At 45.1% G+C, this 25,254-nt stretch overlaps 1 protein-coding gene across 10 annotated transcripts in view; it reads right to left on the bottom strand.

Moving 5' to 3' along the window:
- Positions 1-6,787: 6,787 nt before the first annotated feature.
- Positions 6,788-25,254, bottom strand: part of PCM1 (pericentriolar material 1) — a 229,552-nt gene continuing 211,085 nt past the window's right edge. For all 10 annotated transcript variants that reach the window (XM_040334550.1, XM_040334544.1, XM_040334515.1 and 7 more), the window contains 4 exons: positions 22,392-22,588; positions 9,777-9,866; positions 9,562-9,685; positions 6,788-7,085 (listed from right to left, as the gene is read on the bottom strand). In XM_040334550.1, coding sequence (XP_040190484.1) covers positions 7,060-7,085; positions 9,562-9,685; positions 9,777-9,866; positions 22,392-22,588 — 437 coding nt within the window. In that variant the 3' untranslated portion in view covers positions 6,788-7,059. The remainder of the gene's footprint in view (positions 7,086-9,561; positions 9,686-9,776; positions 9,867-22,391; positions 22,589-25,254) is intronic.

Consider the following 25,254-nt stretch of genomic DNA (forward strand, 5'->3'; position numbering starts at 1 on the left):
CCCAGACTGTGGGAACAGCATGCGCTTACCACCCGTGGTATCCTCAATGATGCCGTTCAGGGAAGTCCCAAAAGGAACGTTCACCCTTAAAGGCCATCACCAAGGGCTCCTTAGAGGACTAGTCCGCAGACCAGCTCTTCAGCCACATAAGGCGGCGCAGAACCACTGCATAGACAGAAGCCCCAGATCGTATCCATGGCCGCCTCGCAGAGAAAATTCTGACCCTGAACAAATTGTTCAGCCAGGTCCCTAGAGGATTCGGAAGCCCCTTCTTCCAGCTCCTGCAGCAGGAGCTTCGCCCTTTTAGTCGGGGCCTGACCAGGGCCCCGTCCAGAGCCGGCCTCACTGCCGAACCCACCACCGTGAATAGGGAGCGGGCCACGGTCTCCACTCTCCTATCAGCGGGATCCTGAAATGCAGGAGCCCCTTCCACAGGCAACGTGGTGGCCTTGCGCAGTCTGGACACAGGGGGGTCCACTGGCGGAGGAGAGACCTACTTTTTTTTTTTAAAGCCCCCCTCAAGGGGGTAACGGGTTGCAAAGTTTTTTGACAAACTTTTTGCGGTGCATCCCATTCCTTGTATAACATATTGTCCAAATAAGGAACATAAGGAAACACTTCAGCGGTGCGTGGCGGTCTGCTGAACCCCAAAAGGTACTGACACGGAGGTGTCTCCGCCAAATTCTTGCCAGCAACTGACTGCAGCAGTCATCCTCACTATCCATAAGGGTTAAGCCCGCAGCCTCTGACATAACAGAACCAGAAAAAAACAGCGATTCTGTGTCCCCAGAAGCAGGCTCAGGGAGGGGGCGCTTTTTACCCCCAATTCGGGCACTAGCTGCTTCAAACCTGGCAAGAAACCCAGGACAGCCAACATAACAGATGTGGCAGGGGAAGGGGCGTTAAGGGTTAACTCAGGCATAGCTGGAGAGGGAGACCTGGCTCAGGTTCCATAGTGTCAGCGCTGAGTCACCCACCCTGCAAGGCAGGACAAAAAAAACCACTGGTCACCTCCTTGCCGCTATTGCAGAGCATGGGGGCCCCTGGTATTCACCACCCCACCCAGCTGCAGAGAGAGCTGAAAAACCTGAGGTGTGCTCTGATGTGCTGGCTGTGATGTGCCTGTCACCTCAGGGAAGAATCACAGCGTTACACAGCACTAAAACTGTTACAAGAGACCAGAGGCTGTGCTGTGTCTGTCACCTCAGGGAAGAATCACAGCGTTACCAAGGAGATTTTCAAGATGGCCGCCGTCTGAGGTAAAAATCACCTCATATAACACAGCAGCACCCCCCAGAGTAACAACACAGTCCCCCAACAACACACAGGCCCCGGTGGTAAAGAAAACCCAGGAGGCCCCCCTTCACAGCCACTACCCAGTCAGGGAAAGGAGGGAGAGGAAGGGGAGAGAGGAAAGCAGGGCGGACCCTCAGTCGACCTCCCCAGGGAAAACACCAGCCAGACCACTTACCTGAGTAAGGGGCCACTACTTACCCGTCCTGCGACTACCCGGCTGGAGGTATCCTAGACAGAACCAACGTCCGTAAATGGCATGGTTGTCGGCCAGACACACTGTGACAAAGCCATAGAGACCGGTCATATGTGTGCCCTAGAACCGAAGTTCCCCGGCCGCCCCTGGAGCAACGGGGCCTGTCGTGAACATCCCAAAGCTGAGCTAAGGGCCGGCACACGCTCGATGGCCGAACATGGGGGGACTACAAGAGTCAAGACCCAGCCTATCACCCAGTCGGCTGTTGATAGAAGAATCACAGGATTCAAAAATGCAGGAACAAAATAATAAAAGCGAGAAAAATCGCAAGAAAAAAACTCCAGAGTACAGGGACTCCAGAAGTGCCTGACTCCTCTCTTGTCGTTAGGCAGAAAAAGACTGAGGCTCCTAGAGCAGGGTGTGGGTTATGCCTGGGGGAGCCACGCCCCCTGGGAGGAGCGGCACGAAGGAAAGGTTTTAACACTTTAAGTGCTGTTAAATTCTGCCTAAACTCTCCTGGTAGAGAAGAAGCATAACCCTAATGTCAAAGAAGGCTGTGTCCGTCTATGAACGGAAGAGAAAAGAGGGAATGTGTCCTCCGTAAGTGGGAGGGGCCTTTTTACCTGTTTGTCCCATTGTGTTACCTGTAGAGGGGGGGGGGAACCAATAATCTCTTGCGTATCTGCCTGAAATATACTTTGGGAAAGGACAATTGTACCTGTGAAATAGTGGAAATATCAGATAACGTCAGGAATACAGAGCTAACCTGACCTGTAGAGGAGCCATTGCAGGGAGAACATTGGGGGAGGATCTTCCCAATTAGGGAATCCAGGATCCCCCACTGTCCTCCTCCCCACCTCTCTGCCTGTAAGAAGTCATGGCTTGCCAAGGGATAGGCCTGTAACCCAGGAAGAGGCCAACTCAGCTGACAGGAATGTGAGTCTATTCGAAAACAATAAAGTGGCAGCAACCCCCCCAAAACTACACAGAAGTCAGGTTGGTTAACGGTTGTGGAAGGCAGGATGGCTGAGAAATCAGATACATTTTTTTGCGATACAGCACTGCGTCGCTTTAACTGACAATTACGTGGTCGTGCGACGTTGTACCCCAACAAAATTGTTGTCCTTTTTTTCCCCACAAATAGAGATTTATTTTGGTAGTATTTGATCACCTCTGCAGTTTTATTTTTTTGCGTTATAAAACAAAAAAAAGCGTCAATTTTGAAAAAACGAACTATTTTTTACTTTTTGCTATAATAAAATATCCCCAAAAAATTAAAACAAATTTCATCAGTTAAGGCCACTATGTATTCTTCTACATATTTTTGGTAAAAATAAATAAATCGCAATAAGTATATATTGATTTGTGCAAAAGATAGTCTACAAAATAGGGGATAGATTTATGGAATTTTTATTATTTACTTATTTTTTTACCAGTAATGGCGGCGATCTGCAATTTTTAGCAGGACTGCAACATTGCGGAGGACAAATCAGACTTTTTGGCACCAGTGACATTTAATACAGCGATCAGAGCTAAAAAATAATCACTGATTACTGTGTAAGGGGTTAACACTAGGGGGCAATCAAGGGGTTAAGTGTTCCTTAGAGAGGTGTTTCTAACTGTGGGGGGAGTGTACTGACTGGAGGAGGCGATTGCTGTTCCTGATCACTAGGAACAGCAGATCTCTCTCTAATCCCGCCACAACAGGGATCTGTTTGTTTACATACACAGACCCTTATTCTGGCTCTCTGTGGAGTGATCACAGGTGGCTGACAGACACAGCAGCCGTGTGAATCGGCTCCGGCGGCATGCCTTGGTCGCCCACGACCCCTATAGCTCTTAAAGTGGCCGAAGTACACCTACGGCGATTAGTGCAGTAATGTCAACCTGGCACAGTATAGCGATGGTGGCTGGTCAGCAAGCGGTTAAACACTGCCAAAGCCTGTGTATCACCCCATAAAGGGAAAAAAACACATCATGGTGCTTTCCTGTGCTCTAAAACAAGCATTTCTCAACCTTTTTCCAGTCAGGGCACCCTTCAAAATTCAAAACAATAATTCTAAAATGTACACAGTTTCACTTAATGCAGCAACAGAGGCGATTCAGTTCGCATGTGCCGCGCTATATAAGTTTTCATTCATTCATTCAACATTCACACACATGTGGGACACCCAATGCTAGAGGCGATTTATTCTTCCAAAGCAAGAACACATTTGAACACTGGTACTAGGCTTAGTATTGCCATGTTTCTCTTCGCCCACATTTTCTCTCCCTCACTGAGCTAATGTGACCTCAGTGCTGATGGAGAAGAGAAAACAACCATGTCATCTCTGGATGTTAGAAGGTTGTAATAATGGACAATGAAAACCTGTGGCTTTGTGTAAATAAAAAAAAAAAAAAAAAAAGACAGGCTTCATCCACCCGCTTAAGAAAAGGACGAGACAATCTTTGGCTCACTGTGGCATAGAAATCGCACCCCCTGACATCCGGAAGTGACGTCAGCAGCTTCCACGAGTGTACCCATGTACTAGGAAGTGCTGGGAGCCACTAGCACAGCTGTGACATCTCCATCAGCCACAGCTCATCCTCCGCTCAGAGCAGAGGAACCCTGTATTGTGACTACCAAGCGCTCATCTTCCTTTATCTTGTGAGTGTGTATATTGTCGACTATTAAAGCACTTTGAATACTGCACTCAGATTGCCCTGCTGTCTCTTCTTTGGCGTTTTATCCACCTGCAGATTTCTATACAATGTTTGGAAAATTTCTAGGAATTTTACCTATGTGCCCCTGAAAAAAACATACAATGTTTGGACAATTTCTAGCAACTTTAGCTAGGCACCTCTGAAGAAACATGAAGGGACCCTGGTTGAAAAAGGCTGCTCTAAACCACCACAAAGGGAGGGAACACGGTATTGGGAGGCTGTCCCAACTTAAACACAAAAGGCTTACCGGTTCATGCTGTAGGGCCCAATAGGTCCAAACTGCACACAGCTCAATGGACACACACCTCACAGGGCCTTTCCTGTACAGGTTGGCCTCTATATTACCATTACCAGCTTTGGGGAAGACTGCCTGCTGCTGCCATCTGCTGAATAAGTCTATGCAAGTTAGTTTACTTCTTTCTTTCTTCAATTTAATAAATTAATACACTGAACCCCCATCCAATTCTCAATAGTGTAAACCCAGCCTAAGACCCCATAATCATGCCCACTCACTCATGCTGCGATCACATGCGAATGGTCGGCCCTGGATGCAGACTGCCTGCTTGCCTGGGGCTCTTGCAGCCAATAACAGCCAGGGTGCATTTGAAAATGAGACTGCACCCAATCCTTATGCTACATGTCAATAGATTAGCGGTGTTGAATATAATCGATGCATCGCGATTCGGGGCCCCCCGATGCGGCATCGATGCATGTGACCCCAATATTCGATGTCGGGTGACGTCATTCCGACTTGCCCCGCCCCTCCCAGGAGATCGCTCCGAGCAGGTCTTTTAAAATGCTTGTTTTGTAATAAATGCGCGTTGTAATCCATTAAGTGGCCGGCGTTGTGTGTGCTTTTTTTAAATATATGTAGATTCATACCTCGTAGCTCCGTGTGTAGTAACTGTACATGCGATCATGTGACTCCATGGTCCGGCCCGCCTCTCTCTTCCTCTGTCCTCTCACATCCCTCGTCTCAAAGTCTCTTCTGATGTCAGCCCCGTCCGCCTCTCTTGTGATCTATTACTTTAGCTAAAGACGATGGGCGGGGCTGAGAACGAACATCAGGAGCGATGAGAGGAGAAAGAGGGAGGTCCGAGCATGGGGTCACATGAGGGGAATGTAATATACACACAGAGACATGAGGTATGATTCTGCATATGTTATAAAAAGCACATTACAGCAGTGGCCACTTAATTATAACTGCATTTAGTATCACAGGTATTTTATCAGCAGTCTGACTCCTACATGTGCTCTGCCTGTGCTGACATTTCTTTGCTTTGCACATTCCACTGTTATAACTCCTAGTGTGCTGGAATGTGCAAAGAGTCAGAGAAATTTCAGCAGACAGTGCAGTGAAACTCACAGGGCTGTCAGTTGTGGAATATAATCCTCGAGTCCTGACCCCCAGCAGCCGTGTGTATTCCTGTGCACTTTTTAAAGGGGAGTTTCACCCTATTTACACCCTTTAAAAATGCACAGATGACAATGAACCTTCAATAAAAAATATCAGTACAGCGAGGACTTGGGAATGTGTCAATTGTAATAGAAAATAAATAACACGGTAGTCCTCGATGTACTGATATTTTTATTGAGGGTTCATTGTCATCTGTGCATTTTTAAAGGGCGTATTGATGACAATGGCAGTACATAAAAACCTCACTGAAAATGCACAGGCAAAATCATGTATTTTCCTCATTGTTTCCTCCAATCATCCTGTGTGCGCAGAACAGCATGTAAGTACAGAGGAGGAGGGGCTGCTGTTATCCGGGGACACAGGGGGGGTACGGGCATGCAGTGGAATCTGATGTGTCACCTGTGATAAGTCATTGTCACTGCAGGGACTGGGCTGTATGGAGGAGAAATATAGACCATCTCCTGTACTATGTCCACAGTCTCTGATCATCTCCTGTACTATGTCCGCAGTCTCTGATAAACTCCTGTACTATGTCCGCAGTCTCTGATCATCTCCTGTACTATGTCCGCAGTCTCTGATCATCTCCTGTACTATGTCCGCAGTCTCTGATCATCTCCTGTACTATGTCCGCAGTCGCTGATCATCTCCTGTACTATGTCCGCAGTCGCTGATCATCTCCTGTACTATGTCCGCAGTCGCTGATCATCTCCTGTACTATGTCCGCAGTCGCTGATCATCTCCTGTACTATATCCGCAGTCTCTGATCATCTCCTGTACTATGTCCGCAGTCTCTGATCATCTCCTGTACTATGTCCGCAGTCTCTGATCATCTCATGTACTATGTCTGCAGTCTCTGATCATCTCCTGTAGCATGTCTGCAGTCTCTGATCATCTCCTTTAGTATTTTGGGGGGAGAGCCATGCGCACTTGCGCTGCAATCGTGATGCATCGCCGAATCGAATCGTGGACTTGATAATCGTAATCGCATCGAATCGTGAGACCGGTGAAGATGCGCAGCCCTACAAGAGATACATCTTTGAAAGTGGATATTTTTTTATTTTTATTTTTTTTATAGCATACAGGTCTAAAATCCAAAACAAGCAAACAACGAATATTTTCAGTAATGACAGCCCCCATACCTCTGTTATGACAGGTGTACTTCAAATAATAAATATGACAACTATACAACAAGCAAAACTTTATTTAGAACGTCTAACAATTCAGAATTTACAAAAAGTCATACAAAGAATGATTAGGAGAACGTAAAGAACAGTGTTTGTACTCTTGGATAAACCGTGGTTTCCAACAACAGTGCTGCCAAAGACAGTTTCTTTTTTTTCTTTTCTTAACAGGACCTTAACGGCAGTGTCCTAACATTTTATTACAAACTCAAGGTATAGTGCAGATTTAAAAACTCTGAAATTCTGTCTTGTGGATTTTGCTTTTAGATTCATCCAGAATGAGCTCCATAACTTTCTGCAACAAATGAAAGCATACATTAAACAATAAAAATCATTGGTCAATGCATTTTCGGCCACCAATATATAGTTTATATATAATGTATATAGTTTTTAAAGGCTGAAGGTATAAGCCTTCTGGACCTGGTGATATATTCACATTTTCTCCAGTTTATTTTGTACCTGGTTATCAGTCAACCATAGAGGTATCTTTGATAAAACGATTTTTTCCCCCATTTTAAACTTCACTTTAAAAGGGAAGTTCTGCTTATCCTCACCCTCCCCCCCTATTCTCTGTAAATGTTTTTATTTTCTTCATGGAGTACATTTTTTCTTCATGGAGTTTTGACAGGTACCCACTCCCACTTTGGGCTGGCTCTCCCTTTTTATCAAAAGTCAGTCACTACAGTATGTATAGCTGCCGACTTCCTTCCTTTTTCCTTTTTTTTTTTTTTTTTTAACAGGAACAGAGCTCCTCTTTAAAGAGAAATCCAACAATGGCTATACGATACTGTATATATAATTTTTTTTACTGCAGAGATAAACTTAATATAGTATCAAGTTGTAAACAGTACCATTTCCCATACAATCAAGACACTAAATTAAGTGGTATAAGGACAAAGTTCGAGAGATTGCCATTGGTACAATCTAAAATACATACAACAGAAGCATATTATATGCATAGAGGCGAATATCCAATCATATGAGCTAATAGTCATCTACTGTAATTTAGACCGCATATAACTAGAGGGAATTCGTTTAGCGAACTCTAATTGAGTAATAAAGCGATAGTAACCCGCAAAAGAAAAATCTTTTCCTTGCAAATTAATGTCATAATGTCCTAGCACCACATACTAGCACATTATGTAAAGACTTGCCTGAAAACAAAGCCCTCCAGGGCTTCCAGCTTCACCCAGTCTTCCTGGTTTATGTTCAGCCATCGTTTGACTGGCTGAGCCACGCGGAAGACACGGCCATGGCACTGCTCTCTATGGATGGCACGCCATATATTGAAAGCGTAGTGCACATGCGCTAATGACATCACCGGCACTGCCGAAGTAAATATCTCATAAACGGTGCACATTTACTGTAAATACAGGTAATCCTTATTAAAGGCTTACCTGTAGGTAATCATTTAAAAAGAAGGCTCTACTACCACCTTACGCGATTAAGCATAATGTTTAATTTATAAATATGAAAACAAGGTTCAAGGTGCCATGAAGTATGTAGACTAGAGTTCATCAAATAAGAAAAGTTTACACGTTGTCCGGTTGATGTCACGAAAAACTGAATAGGTTAAAGCGAATGGGTGTACATAAAATGGGGTCAACTGAGATTTCGTGGAGGTTAGGCAAAACTTAGCCTTGGCAGTATGACCACACGTTCCTAATTTGTAGAATAAGGGCTAGGGAACACCTAAATTGGAGGACCAGAATAGAGAGTTGGTGTGAATAGGGGTGATCCTAAGATATTCAAATTTCAGTCCGTTTATTATGGATATAGTGTGGATCAGGAGGTCAAATGGCAAAGATGGGCTGCTACATAATATTTCATAATATCTGGAAAGTTTAAGCTACCTTGTGTCTAATCAATACTTGTCTCCGCCGCTAAACCCACTTAAAATGCAACAGAGCTTGTTGCCATTTTTTTAGATTGGTGGACGGAACCCTAATACGTAACATTTCCAAATAGTAATTTAGGAAGTAGCGTCATTTTAACAGAGGTAATTCTTACCTATCCAAGAAAGGCACAGGGTCTTCCATTTCTTTATTATTTATTTAGAGCAGGGGTCTCAAACTGGCGGCCCTCCAGCTGTTGCGAAAATACAAGTCTCATGAGGCATAGCAAGGCTGACAGTTACAAGAATGATTCCTACAGGCAGAGCATGATGGGACTTGTAGTTTCGCAACAGCTGGTGGGCCGCCAGTTTAAGACCCCTGATTTAGAGCAATAAAGTTAAGAAAACTGGGGTGTCAGGTATATTCCCAGATATTTGATCTCAATAGCTAAGGCTTCAGTTGTTGTTAGATTCAGTTTGTAGTCCAACAACTGAGAAAAAAGTGTAAGCTTTTTGTTTAAATTTGGCAAAGAGTAAAGGGGTTTGTCGGTGAAACATCAATAATAATATTGTTGAGACTGTCAAACCTGTCTTTATCTGTAAAAACTGAAGAGGAAAAATGATTTAATACATCTGCCTTTTACCTGTCATTTGTGACCAGCTTCCCATGTTCACCTATTATGGGGCCGGTCTCCTAAATAACTTTTTTTGTTACAGTATCCACAAATGGTAATGCACAAGGCCAGATAACTTAAAATGATCATATCACGTGTATCCTTTTGTTTGAATATTATCAAAAGAAACTTGTTGGCCAGTATACAGCTCAATTTCATTAGGCCAAAAATGTGTTGCACTGTAAATAACTGACCATTTAGTGTAAGGTAACATATATGGCACCAGTCAGGCATCACAATAAAATGAACATTCAGGAACTCACCTGGCTCTTTCAGTGATAAAGCATCTCCCGCAAGAAAATCAGCACCAGGTCCTTCTCCATTTAAAATTTCATCACAGAGATTATTGTTTAGTTGCTCTTTTTCCATCTCAGCTATCAGTTCTGCCTGTGAAATTAATACAAAAACAACATTGGCTTTATATCTTGAAAAAATATAATTTCAATAATACTATTTCTAAGCAGCCTGAACAGAATACCTTAGGTAAAGCAAGTTTAAGAGGCAGATCCTCAAGTTTCACAAAGTCATCTTCATCAGACTTCTGACTCAAGTTTCCAGAGCCAGTTTCCTGTTCAACAACAAGCACATATCAGAGTTAGTGTATATTGCATATATTTCCACTAAAGGACCTTCATAGTGTACATCCTATGTTGATTAGGTGGATCTATCCCAAACTTCACATTCTGCCCAAAAGACATTGCTAGTCTTTTATAAGGGCTGACTGCAGTAACTGAACATATTCAGTGTGAAGTCCTACTAACTCCTTACTGTGATCAGAGCACATAAACTGCAATATCCTCACTGCAATTAACAATCCATTGGTACAACACAGCAATATATTCACAGATAGCCATAACCAGAGCCAAAAACACAAGCTGCTAGAGAATGCTGGCTTTGGTTTACCAAAAGGGGATCTGACAGCTGCAATTTAACTAAATAAAATTAATGTGGCCTTCTTAGGCCGTGTTACACATTTACAGTACTCATACATGAAAAAAAAGCATGTATGATTAGTCCCTTACTGACTATTGAACCACTTCTCTCCCTTATGCCTTGTACACACGATGAGATTATCGGACGAATTACTGTCTTTTTTGCATGCTAATCTCATATTGAAAATGAAGAGGTTACTAAAGTTAAGAAAATTCTCAGACATCAGAATAGAAAATCTGAAGTGATCTCATGTTTTGTATTTCGGACTACAAGTGTAATGATTAAACGAAAATCTTATGGAGGAAAATGTTCATGCTTGCACCATCGACTATCAGATGAACTGTCGTGATTGGCCATCGAAAGCTGTGTACCAACAATCAGATTGTACGATCACTTTGAAAGCGGTATTTTGCTTATGATTTTTGGATCGTGTGCATTGGCCATAAGGCTGCTTAAAAACTTCCTGGACAACAAGCTCCTGGCTGCAGCAGCTTGTTACCTTTATTTCAGGCAGCGATCTGCTGCTCAGTAAAGGTGATCCGGGAAGCTCTACAGCAGTGGTTGTAAACCTCCCCGAGACATTTTTACATCTAGGTAAGCCTATAATAAAGCTTACCTATATGTACTGAAAATATCTCCTACACGTGCATTGTTTAGGAGATATTTACCTTGTAGTGCACTGATGAGGTCATCGGTGCATGCACAGTGAAGAAATGGGCCTTCGTGCCATTTCTTCCCCAGCGTGTGCCGTGAATATAAATATAAAAAGTGTAGCGCTGTGAATAAAAAGATCAACCATCCAACCTTTTTTGTGGACACAGCGCATTGGTGTTGCACTCACTTCACTTTCACATATGTGAAGATATATGTGGAGACATATTTCAATATATCCCTTCTCCTTTTAGGGTTTTTTCGTATATGAAACCATACCGTACTATAAAAAACCATTGTGTTTTTAGTTGGCAATCCAAAGAAAGCACATTGAGAACTGGAGAAACGCACAATAACACTATGGAAATAATCATTCCTGCAGGTGATTCAGGATCCCACCCCTACTCGTCCTCGCAAGCTCCGGTTCCTAGGGGTAGCTCTAGGACTACGGGAGAACCTCATCAGGGACAACCTAGTGGTTATACTCCCACCACACAATATCGGGGGCCCCAACCTCAAGCCCAAGGGGGAAGAGGAAGGGGTGGTCGTGGTAATAGAGGAAAAAGAGAACTCTCGGGAATATGTCCGATATGAATCACTCCGAGGGAGAGGTGGCCATAGTCGCAATGAACCTAATTATTATTACCAACAGCAATCTCAGAGAACACCACTACCAATACACAACAGGTTTTCACCCCTCAGAGAAGAACGGGGGTCACCCCAATCCCAATATGGTTATATGGATAGAGATGAACACCATCAGTATAATAGATCGCCATATAATTATAATCAAAATCACCCTGGGCCATCATACTCAGGGGGTTTTTACAAGGAGCACAATGGGTACAACAAAAACCCTGACACAAACGCGGATGTAGAGGTGGACGGCGCACCAAGAAAAAGGAAATGCATCTACACAATGATGGCATTTTTAATTTAAGTACAGCTATTTTTACTGAATCCGAAAAAGTCGTTCTAAACAAGGGATTGAAATATGTCCCCCCTAAACAACTGAATACGTTTTCCACCTTCATTGATATTCAAAAATGTGAGGAAATTAAACATACAAAGATACTTTATTTCAAATCCAACTAGACCATCTCTACCAGAAGTTACCTCTGACGGTACATTCAGGTTTTTCGAATCCTTCACTTTTCAATCCTCCTGGTCCTACAGCACCCTCCATCCAGGTATTTAAAGATTTGGTCTTAAAAGATTTAGAGACTCTCCCAAAGAAAAGAACTTACAATGACCCAAATATCAAATTAAGCCTGAAATTACTCTGTGAACGGAAGGATCTCACTATACGCCCGGCTGATAAGGGCGGGGGTATTGTCGTTCTGGACAAAGAGGCCTACCATGGGGAAATGACCAAGATCCTAAGTGACACGGCAACGTATGTTCGTCTTCAAAAAAATCCAACATCGGAATATAAAAAAGCATAGTTAGATCTTATAGATACCGGGTCCCAATTGGGTATCCTTGACAAAAAGGAAACAAGCTATTTGGTACCTGTTGCTCCTAGGATCCCCATAATTTACTATCTGCCCAAGGTCCATAAGGATGCTATGCATCCCCCAGGCCGCCAATTATGAGCGGAATAGATTCGGTAACCTCCCAAATAGGGAGGTATATCGACTTTCACCTACAGCCTATTGTGAGATCTATTTTGTCCTATCTCAAGGACACTAGGCATACCATTTCATTATGGCAGCCGGTTGATTACAGTGAGGACATTCTTCTGGTAACGGCGGATGTAGCCTCACTGTACACCTGTTTCTTACATGAGTTGGGCCTATCAGCTGTTGGGCAGTTTTTGTCCAGAGATCGTAATATTCCAGCCACCCAGAAAAGATATATCATGGACCTTTTACAATTTTCAATGAAACACAACTATTTCTGGTATAACAACAAATTCTTTTTGCAACAGAAGGGAGTTGCAATGGGTGCTAAATTTGCACCCAGTCTGGCCAATATCTTCATGGCTAAATGGGAGGAGGATGTAGTCTATGCCTGTAACGGACCCAAAATCATTCTTTGGGCAAGGTACATAGACGACATCCTCCTCCTATGGAAGGGTGTCCGGCACTCCTTGGAGACATTTATGTCCTGTTTAAATGATAACCAGATAGGTATAAAATGGTCAATTGATGACAAAAACATTTTTCAAACCAACAGATCGAAACGGATACATTCCGGTAGACAGTTGCCACCACGCGGCCTGGCTAAAATCTGTGCCCCGAAGCCAACTGCTGAGGATTAGGCGTAATTGCACTAATCTCTCGGATTTCCAATGTCAAGCAAAGATATTAAAATCTAGGTTTGTTGATAAGGGTTATCAATCTTCTACGATAGATAAGGAAATCGAACAGATTACATCTATGGATAGAAACTCCTTGATGATAGAGAAACCCAAATCAGTTCAGGATTCCAAATATAAATGTTTTTTTTTTTACCACTTTTTCGGTTCAGCATAAACAAATTAAAGACATTTTCCAGAAACACTGGAATGTCTTGAAAAATGATCACATTCTGGGCCCCACTCTTCCAGATAAAACTGGAGTAACCTATAGAGGGGCTCCATCACTGAGAAGTAAAATCGCGGCCGGGGGGCGTGGCCAAGAGCGGCATGTGAGCGGACGTGTCTCACAGAGCTCCCGGATAGAACACTGCAGTGATCCTTCTCCCGGCCGTTACACTGCTCGTTTTCGGCACCGGACACCACCCAGCTGAGCTACAGCACCCGCCGCACGTATCGATCTGTCCATCGACCCGACATACGGCATGATGACCCGCAAACAGCAGAAAGGAGATGAGCTCCCGGATCTGCAAAATGGCGCCGCGGCGGCCTGGAAGACACGTGCAGACAAGAGGGATGCTGGTAAGATCCCCCCCAAGACACCTAAAGCCCTAGCAAAGGAGGCCCCAAAAGATATGGTGTATTATGCGCAGAAGATGAACAACATGGCAGACCGCACCTCGGACGAGGAGCTGGATGCCACGCCAGACATTTTTCAAGCACTGTCACAGGGGGCCCAGGCCTCGCAGCAGGCCCCAACTAGGAATACACTGGAGGTGAATACAGGGGAGATAGAGGAGGAGGAGGGCACAGAACAGCCCACGCTGGCACAGATCCTGAAAGCTGTGAATAAATGCACAGCCTCGGTGCAGACTTTGCAACAGCACTTTGGGGGATTAAAGGAGGAGGTTGGACTGATCCGCCATGATTTTCAAAAAATCAGAGAGCGCACCACAGCGGTGGAGAGTCGGGTCAGCGAGGTGGAAGATAGGATGGCCCCCCTCATTAGGGAATTGCAGGTCACGGCCAGGATGGCGACGGCTAATGAGAACCGCAATGAGGACATTGAGAACCGTTTGAGGAGGAGCAACGTCCGCATAGTAGGCCTCCCTGAAAAGACGGAGGGCCGGGACCCCACTGCCTTTGTAGAGGCCTGGCTGCAGGAGGTTTTTGGCAAAGACGCCTTCACGTCCTTCTACTCAGTAGAGAGGGCGCATAGAGTGCCTCCTAGGCCTCTCCCTCCTGGCAACCCGCCACGTACCATGCTGGCCAAACTCCTTAACTATAAGGACAAGGAAATCATTCTGCGGATGGCCAGAGAACGGCGTAACATTCAATTCAATGGAGTGAGGGTGTCTTTCTACCCCGACTTCTCTGCGGATGTGCAGAGGCGCAGGGCTAAATTTGGAGAAGTGAAAAGAAGATTACAACGCCTGCGTGCTAACTATGCGATGCTGTATCCGGCCAAGCTTCGAATCATCGCGGGCGGCAGAGCCCAGTTCTTTGAGTCGGCAGCCGAGGCCTCATCGTGGCTGGATATGAATGAACACCTGATCCGCCAAGCCGGGGATCCGGCGGCGGATGCGGACTGAGGCACCCTGATTTGATGGACGGCGGAGCTGGCTGGTAAGCTGGTTCATATTTTCTGTTTTTGGCTGGTTACTTGCCAAAGGCTGGCGCTTGTTACTCAGCCTTTTTCTCTATATGATCTCTGGTCCGGGAGAACAATATATGCATGGTTCTTTTTATGCTATTCAGGAACTGAGCGAACTGTTTATTCAATATTATTGTCCCTAGACTTATCTGGTTCTATATGCGACCTGGAACACAGGTGGAACGCCCGCAGAGGCGCAAGGTCGGAACCACGGACTGCCCGTTGCGTCAGTGGTATGATCAGGGCACGAGTTTTGCCCAGCAACTGATTGTTGCACAGTTAAAGTTTGTTTTGTTTTTTTTTGTTGGTGCTACTGACTTCTCTCCATTACCATTCTTTGAATGCTGCTACCTATCTCGCACACACAGAAGGACTGCTGCTCCACTCCCTCACTCACTGTTTTGGGAACGAACTAGGCGGAAGGACTCGGCCTGCCACTCTGAGATGGGGTGTGGTGATGTTTCTTAAACTGAGAACCCGGGTATTGCCATTATTTTTTCTTTTTTCATTTTTATTGTTATTCCTTTTTTGTAGTCGCTCTGCCTATCTATTTTTGAACACCAGGTATAGTGCCTACTACTCTACTGTAATGCAATGCAATGTGATGTCACTGGACAGGCTTGGTGGTGGGGGCGGCTGTTCGGGAGGGAGGAGGTACAATATGTTATGTGATGCCAGTCCAATTGTACAATGTCGTCGGGAATTGATGTAGTGTCATGGAATGTTAGGGGACTGGGGGATCCGCTTAAGCGAACCATGGTGTCTACCTCCCTTAGGAAGCACTTTCCGGCTATATGTGTGTTGCAGGAGACTCATCTGACTCCTGGTACCATATCATGGCTGGGATTTGCTTGGGCAGGCTGGACTTATCACTCCACCCACACCTCCTATTCAAGGGGTGTGAGTGTGCTGATACATAGATCCCTGGATTTTCAGTGCATAAACTCTAAGGTAGACCAGGAGGGGAGGTATGTGTTTTTGCTCTGCAGGGTATACCAACTAACGCTCATACTGGCTGCAGTATACGTCCCTCCTCCGTTTAGTCCCCAGGTATTGCGGGACCTCTTGTCCTTTCAGCTGTCCAACCCTGGGATCCCCTTAGTGGCAGTAGGGGATTTTAACGGGATCATGGATCCACTTTTGGATAAACACCCTGCCCCGGTGGGACCCCCTGGGGGGACAAGACCAGCTCTGGCCAAATTCATGGAGGAGGTGGGTTGGGTGGACCCCTGGAGACGGAAAAACCCACTAGAGAAACAATTCTCCTGCTTCTCCAGGACACATATGTCTCTGTCCAGGATAGATTTATGTCTGTGTTCGGCCCCGGCAATTCAGTATATTGAGGAGGTACAGTACCTTCCCCGTTGCGTCTCGGATCATTCTCCTGTCCGACTTTCATTGAGGGTTAGACCTCTTGCAACACTTCCCAGAGCACCGTGGAAGCTTAATGCCTTCTGGCTCAACCTTTTCCCCTCTCATGAAAAAATTGAGAGGGAGATGGTGGCATACTGGCAGAGACACGTGGAGCATCCTGGAACGGACACTGCTTGGGATGCTTTTAAAGCCTTTCTGAGAGGTATTTTTATTTCTGAGGTAAATGCGATTAAACATAACACTAATGCGCAAAGGGAACAAGTAGCACAGATGGTGAAGCGTTTGGAGGCAGAGTTCATAGCTAATTCGGGGGAAGGCTCTCGGGAGGCATGGATAGCTGCTCAGGACGCACTGACCAGGTTGGACGCGTCTAAGGCTGACAGGAAACGCTTTTTCACAAAGATGGCGTTCTATGAGGAAGGGGAGCAGACAGGCAAACTCTTAGCTAAAATAGTACAATCACAACAGACGTCCCCGTCCATAGGTGCGCTTAGGACAGAGGGAGGTAGCATGGTAAATACTCCTGATTCAGTGATGAGGGAACTGGTTAGATTTTATGCTGATCTGTACGAATCAAAGCAAACACATACTGGAGAGGAGACTCGGGATTATCTGCAGGGGATAGTGCTACCGTGTTTGACGGAGTCCCAGGCGGAGTCCCTTGAGACTCCCATTACTATTGAGGAGATGATAGAGGCCACTAACTCTTTTCCCAACGCCAAGGCCCCAGGAGATGATGGCATACCGATTGAGGTGTACAAGCAGTATGGGGGTGTTGTGCTCCCGAAACTGCTTCACACCCTGAACGCGGCTAGGGAGGGAGGACGGCTCCCGGATTCCATGAGGCAGGCCAGTATAGTTCTGCTACTCAAGCCTGGAAAGGATCCATTGGATCCTGGATCCTATAGACCAATTTCGCTTCTCCAAAGTGATATAAAAATATTAGCTAAGGTACTGGCGATAAGACTAAACAAAGTGATCTCGGCGATTATACACACGGATCAGTCGGGTTTTATACCAGAGAGGTCCACGGCTATCAACCTCAGGAGGTTATTTGTTAATATGCAGTCCACGGCGGACAATGTGGGGGATAGAGCAATGCTGTCGTTAGATGCCCACAAAGCCTTCGACAGCATTGAGTGGCAGTACCTGTGGGCGACGTTGTCCAGATTTGGATTTGGGCCGGTATTTCAGTCTTGGGTGAGGCTTCTGTATGACTCCCCCCTGGCGGTAATTAGGGAAGAAGGCAGAGTGTCCTCTCCCTTCCCGCTACATAGGGGGACTCGACAGGGGTGCCCCCTGTCACCCTTGCTGTTCGCGGTTGCCATAGAACCGCTGGCGGCTCTGGTGCGTTCCAACCCCCAAATTACGGGATTTAAGTACGGACTGACGCACGAGAAAATAATGCTTTACGCGGATGACACCATGCTATTGCTAGGAGATACGGCGGGCTCTCTTCGGGAGGCGATGGCGGTAGTTCAGACATTCGGCTCCTTCTCGGGTCTATTGATCAATTGGACTAAGTCCGCAATTATGCTACTAGACTCGTCGAACCCGCAGGATAGCACGTTGCAGAACATCCCAGTGGCAACTAGATTTAAATATTTGGGTGTATGGGTTACCCCCCAGCCGCTCGAGTATATCACTTTAAACCTAGTCCCCTTAGTAGACAGGATTAGAGATAAAGTTAAAATATGGTCGAAATTCAAGATGTCCCTGGTAGGCAGAGTGAACCTCACAAAAATGGTGTTTATGCCCCAGCTATTGTATATACTACATAACACCCCCATGGTTGTTCCCCTAAAGATTTTCAGAATCATTAACTCCCTGTTTCGGGCATTCCTCTGGCTTAATAAACCCCCCAGAATTAAATTGGAACAATTGCAAAAACCTAAGGAGGCGGGAGGGCTAGCTCTCCCTAATCCATGGGTGTACTACTTGGCAGCTCAATTACAACACATAGCTCGAGCTATGAGTAAGGGACAGGGGGACCCGGTGGTAGATATAGTTACCCACACGACCGGCGTGGACACTCTGGTGTCTGGTCTGGAGTCGTTACAATGCGCTAAGTCAAATAAACTCTTCCCCACATACGCCCTAATGCAGAAAATTTGGAATAAGGCACGACAACTACAGAATATAGAGGGTTTCACAGGACACAGCCCAATTTGGAACAACCGCTATTATGAGGAATTGATGTCTCTGACATGTAGCGAACACTGGAGGAGATATGGAATTACACACTTGGTGCATATTTTTTCTGGGGGCTCACTGCTCTCATTTGCGGAGCTCCGGGAGAGGTATGGTCTTCCCCAGACGATGCACTTCCAGTACTTACAGCTGAAGCATGCCATTAGGGCCCAGGCGGGAAGTAACCCCTGGATATTGTCCCCTGCCCCGATCTTTCACTTCATGGTTGGGATAACTAGCTTTAAGGGCTTTATTTCAGATTCATATGCAATGTTACTAGCAGCACTTCTGCCGGGTCTCCCTGAAAAGGTGGTGACCTCGTGGGAGAGAGACGTGGGTGTTTTTGAGGAGGAACAGTGGGAGGAGGCATTGCTAGCCATACAGGGAGCCTCGCTCAATGTAGCACAACGGCTGTCCCAACTGTTCATCGTCCTACGAGTTCATTTCACCCCAGCCAGGCTGTATAGGATGGGGCTGGTAGAGGATGATAACTGTCCTAGATGTGCAAGGGACCATGGTGACCTTATTCATTTGTTGTGGCGATGTCCCAAGCTGCACATGTATTGGGCGGGGGTTCTCAAAACTCTTAACGAGGTGTTCGGGATCCAGGTGCCGCAGACCCCCAAAGTATGTGTCCTGGGTATAATAGAGGACCTCCCACTGGAAGATAACCCAAAAAAAGCTGTTGGTAGAGCCCTGTTCCAGGCCCGCAAACTTATCCTTAGACACTGGAAGGACGTAGAGCCACCAAGGCTGGGGGAGTGGATAGCCCAGATGGGACTCACTCTCCGAGCTGAGAAATATATCTACCAGCGCAGGAAACGGGGGGGAAGATTTGAGTTGCTGTGGGCCCCATGGTTAAATTCCCCGGGACTGGCCCCTCTTGAGCTGGTACTGGACAGGCTGCTCATGTAAAAGGCTGAGGGGTAATAATAAACTCGAGACTGGGTCGTTAGTGTACTATGGAAGGTGGAGGGGGAAAGGGACAGGGGAGTGGACCCAATAATGCATTGGAGAGGGATACGGAGTGTGAGAGCATGTCAGTACTCTTAAAGAATGTATTAATATATAATGCAAGGATTAGATGGGAGGAGAACGTAGCATTTCAGAAGTTCTTTCTTTTGTTGATTTATTTTTGATGTTTCATATTATTTCATTACCCTTAATGGTATAACATGGATGTATATAACAAAAAAGCTATGTAACAGACAAGATGTATGTACCCATGTATTTTTTGTCATATTTGTCAATAAACATCCTTTTTTGAGGAAAAAAAAATCGCGGCCAATGTACTTGATCCCCCAGTGGCCCCAATTTTTTTCGGACACTTAAAAGCTTATTATCCGTGTAGAAAGTGTAAAGTCTGCTGATCCAATATATGTGGACGTGGAAAGGTGGACACTTTCACTTCCACGTCTACTGGGGATGAAAACAAAACTAAACGGTTTACCACTTGCACCACTAGATATATTGTTTATCCGATCACCTGCCCTTGTGGGAAACAGTACGTGGGCGTACAATCAGGACTTTTTCCACAAGGGTAGGTGAAAATATTACCAGCATCGGTAAGGGCAAAACCAATCATAGTGTCCCTAGACACTACCTGGAGTCACATAACAAAGATCCGAGGGGCTCGAAGTTGTCCACTTTTAATATATTTATAATTTTGTCACTGCCTATGTGCAGCAAAGTATACTTAGTATTATGGCCGCTTAGACAGACAACTTTTGTCTAATATGTAGGTTATTACCCCTTCCAACACGCTGGGGATGTTTTGGGCTGTGACATATTACGTGATGGATACATTAGCGTTCTATTATGTATTGCCCGGCCAGCGTTCCTTTTTACTACAGGTCCCATCCTGCTTTGCGCAGAGTGGGATGTCTCGTGCATGTGACGCACGTTGCTGTCCTTTGTTGTGGGTAGGGCCGCGTCAAGTGGTGCGCCCATCCTGCTTTGTGCGGAGTAGGATGTCTCGTGCGTGCGACGCACATTGCTGTCCTTTGCTGTGGGCGAGGCCGCGTCAAGCCGTGCGCCGCCCTCCTCCCCAGCTGACTACAAGTCCCGTCCTGCTTTGCGCGGATGTTCCATGCGTGGGACGCACGTTGCTGTCCTTCGTTGTGGGCGGGGCCGCGTATCGCCCTCCTCTCCTGCATTTGGTGTTGGTGGCGTCTCTGACGCTGGCTCCCGTCCTGCATTGCGCTCCCATTGGGTGATCACGTGCAGATGCACGTTATTGACCCCTATGGGATGCACACGTTTTCATTATCCATAATGACCATGCACAGGCGACTGTTCTCACATGGTCAGGTCATGTGACTATCCCGGAAGTGAGATAGAAGGTGGGGCACGAACGATTTAGAAGTCCCCCTATTTAAGCGTGGAGACAACTGACTGGCATGCACCCCAGTTGATGTCTGTGTAGACGAAACGCATCGGGTCCACATGCCAGTATTCGATGTTTATACCACGCAGTATATACCCCCTCTCTGTTTTCTATTTTGGATGGAATTTTTTATACATTTTATATTTTTGCAGTTTTATTGAATTTTTTGTTTGACAAATTTGAATAAAGCTTGTCAGCTTTTTGGATTTACACTATGTGGAGGTTTTTTGTTTTTCCCACATACCTTCCAAGCTCGGCTTAATCAGATACATCTCTGAAGCCAATATACCAGATTTGATGCTGCAATAGTCGGTCTGATACAGAAGCTCGTCTTCCAGCGGAGAAAAGTAGGTGTCCTATAGATCCAGTTCGTATTGTCCTTGGTATGGCTTAAGCGTAAGTGATCCACCGGCGTACGGTGAGCTGGGTCCACTTTGGAGGGTAAGAGTATTAATTTCTCCCCCTGCCCACTGGTGAAGGCACTCATGGGTGATATTTTCTATAGCACACCAAGTGTATAGAGAATGTTTGGAAGTACAGGGTACAGTGTGGACAAGACCCCCTCCACTTGGATATCTATCAGATGATTTAATGCACATATTAAAGGATCACTAAAGGAAAAATTTTTTTTGCTGAAATGACCGTTTACAGGGTATAGAGACATAAAAGTTAACTGATTCCTTTTAAAAATGATTAAAAATTGATTCAATTCAATCATATAATGTGCCTGTAGTTTCACTTTCGTTTTTAAACTGGTTTCATGTTTATGTGAAGTAGAGAGACCCACAGAACAAAAACAAACAAATCCAGGGCAGTGTTTTGTTTTTAAAATGAATCTGAGGAGTTTTGGACACACAGCTTGGACCACAGTGAAAAGCTGCCATGAGATTTTTCATAAGGAGCCAGACATAAAGGAAGTACTGCAGTAAGGTAAAGGAAGCTATTTAGCTAAAAAAAAAATTCCTTTAGTGATGCTTTAAGGTTATCACACCTTTACATTTATGTCACTTTATTAGATGGTTGATCCCATCTTTTTATTCACAGCGCTACACTTATTATATTTTTTGCATTTACAGTTTTGTCGGATTGTGGTGTTTAGCAGCTATTGTTACATACTTTACATTTTTGGCGCAATTTTGATTCATATATTTTCTAACTGGTATATTCATCTACCACATCACAATACGGTTTAGAGGTAGCGCAGAAATATGTCCAATAATTGGCTGTGTGTCTATACACAATCACACTGACACATGATTGGATCAAAGCTGCTCAGAAAATGTAATGATTTATGCCTCTGTATTTTCTTAAATGGCTTAACTGTGTGTTTTAAAATAAACTCTGTATATGATGTACACAATTATAAACTGTGCATTGCACCATGTACTTGAACCTTGAAGGCAACCAATAGTCCCTCTCAACAATTCAAGATGTAACCGAGTTCTCAGTAAAACTCTATGTGCTTTATATACACATGCACACACAAACTTTATAAACTGAGCAGCAAAATAAGAACATGTAGAAACTTTATAAACTGAGCAGCAAAATAAGAACATGTAGTGATTTCAGTAACACATTTAAATTGGTTAAAAAAAAATGAACTTACATAATCATTAACTAACACAGGGGAGTCAGTGGCAGGACTGCCAGGTCCAGAGCTCTCAGCTGATGCCAGACTTGACTTGGTATCTATGTCCACTGATGCTGACAAATCACCATCTTTGCTTAAATTCAGGGAATCGGATACAGTGGCAGCTGAGATATTAGGTTGATTCTGTCCCTCCTCTACCTTATGTACATCTTCTAAAGTAAAACACAAAAAAAAATCTTATATTTTAAAATACAAAATATAAAATGTGCTCTGGTACACTAAATAAATTATTAGCAGCCACAATAGTAAAAGCCTTTTTGCATTTTTATGGTTGTAAAGTTACTCTGGTGTCTTAAGTCCCATCCATTATATTTTGTACTTTCAATAGAAGAAGTCATTTCAGTTTATACATTTTTTTATTAGTCTTTTTTAATGTTAAAATTCATACCTTTCAATATAAATATACATATACTTAAAACACAAAAACTGTCTAAATATATCACCAATATTAAAATATATTATTGATCTTGGTAGATATCCTCCTAGAAAATGTACTCTTCTTATATAAAATATACCCCAGCATATACTCCCATAGTCTATTTCCACTAAAATAGAGGGAGGGGAAAAAAAAATGAGAAAGCGGATACTGAATAAATCGAAGGAGAGGGTAGGAAGGAGAGAAAAATAAAGGGGGGGGGGGGGAGGAGGGAGGAAGTGGATTACATTTTTAGTGCAAGGACAAAAGTAATAAAATAGTACCTAAATAGGTTAAGAAGGCTTCTTAACAAAGCCTATTAATGAGTGTAACCAAATATATCTGTCAAATCTACTACGAAATAAAAGAAAAAAAAAAAGAGAAAGGAAAAAAAAAAAAGAAGGAAGATGGGTGTACTTAAAGAAGACTCCTTAACAGAGCCTATTAATTGGTAGGAGCATATACCGATCAGATCCTCTCAAAAATAAAAAATAAATAAAAAAAGGGAGGGGGGGGGGGGGCGGGCGGTTGGACGACGACGTCCTATAATAGTTTAGGTCGTCGAAGTCCCGCCTCCTGTGATGGACAGAACAGTTGTCCAATGGCAGGGCAGGAGACGGGACTTCCTTTTACACAGGATGCCATGTAAACAGGAAATACTCTTGTATCCTGTACGGCACTCATCCTGTCTCCTCAAAGGCAGCAAGTATATCTTTTGTGGCCCCCGGCGCTCAGGGATTCGTTGGGGGCCACAAAAGATATACATGCCAAAATTACTAGGCGGGCCATCCGAAACCGGGTCACGGGCCAGACTTTGGACATGCTGCACTAGGGGATCATCAAGTACCAGCATCCTGTAGAGAAGGGTACCAAGTCCAAAACTTACAGAGGCAGATTTCTTTAGCAACCGGATCAAGATGGTAGGGGCAAGAGCTATTCCTGGCTCCACCCTCCTTGGTGGGCATGCTCTTGCAGGGCTCTTCAGAGATGGGGCTCCACCATTGTTGAACCACAGGCCTGGACCTGTATAGCACCCTGTTGCCAACTCAATGTGATGCACTACATGCCAAGGTGAAAGTCAATGCAGGATCCAATGTAAAGTAATGTTACAGGCCAGCCTTCCATTTTCATCCAGACGGGGCCTGGATACACACCCACAAGGCTGAGTCATCGGGTCATCCAATCTGGAAAGATGAAAAAAGGGAGCTGCTGGGGCAGATAGGAATCCTAATAGAACAATTGTGGGGAAAAAAATTGCAGAATGCAAGTGTAGCGTTACCCCCGAAGGAGCCGCTGGTTGATTTGGGATCGGCCTATTAAGTTACCCTGGTGTTGCCCAGGGGTGTGATTACAGAGACAAACACTGCACGAAGGTCCAGACAGCGAATAAAGGTTTTTCTCCAATACTTTATTTTCCAGGCCAACATCAATTGGGAAGGACAAGGTTGATGAATAGAGAGAGAGAAGAACCTTGCAGTATCAGGCCTGGATATTAGATAGAGCGTAGTAGCAATCTGTAACTCGTCGCCACTCCAACTGAGTGGGTAAAGTGCCCCCGGACAGACCCTTTTCTTACAGGCCTGGCAGCCGAGACGTCACTTAGGATTTCTGGGAGGAACAGGCCTGTCTCACAGACACGGCTCGGGCCTCTGCCACAGGCCTATTACAGTAACTTAGATAGAGAGACAGAGCGAATCCTCCCAGTAGATTTTCCGCACTGGTCACCAGATGACAGTAAACATACCTGATGGTACTCTGGTCACCGGATCCCCAATTGGTTGGTTCAGGCTCTGTTGGACGACCTGCCTCCGGGTCCCCCTCAAACCGACTTCCCCAATCGAACGGCACCTAGCCTGGGATCCTTTCAATAAAATCGGGAACCCAGCCTAAATCGACTGGGGTCCCCCTGTACCTCCGGATGAGGTTCCGAGCATTCTGCAACTATGGCCAGGTGGGCCACGCCGGCGGGGTCCATGGATGCGCGCACCCCGAAGGTGGATGCCGCACCTGGAACGTAGACCCCGCGAAAGTTTTATAACACATGACACCTGTCCCAGTTATACTACTCTCCAGCACGCCTCGCGAGGGAAAAAGCTACTCTGATTGGCTGCTGGAGAAACCTACTCCGCCAGAACCCCTCTGGCGCCAACTGCTGGCCAGGGATAGCGTAGCCTCCATGGACCACAGACTGACCCAGTGGACATTTCTGGTATGACATAAGTCCCAAAATTTAAACAAATTACGAATGGGAGCAAGGTAACTCTCCCATTCCCCACTAACTTTAGCGTAGTGCCCATACTGAAAGTAAGGGGGCGCTACACAAGAAAAAGGTAAGCTTCTCTCAGTAAAGAGAAGATGCGAACCATCCAGGACAATAGCAAAATAACGAGGCTTCCTGGTAAT

Source organism: Rana temporaria, chromosome 1 (assembly GCF_905171775.1).
Source record: "Rana temporaria chromosome 1, aRanTem1.1, whole genome shotgun sequence".
NCBI classification, from domain to species: Eukaryota; Metazoa; Chordata; class Amphibia; order Anura; family Ranidae; genus Rana; species Rana temporaria.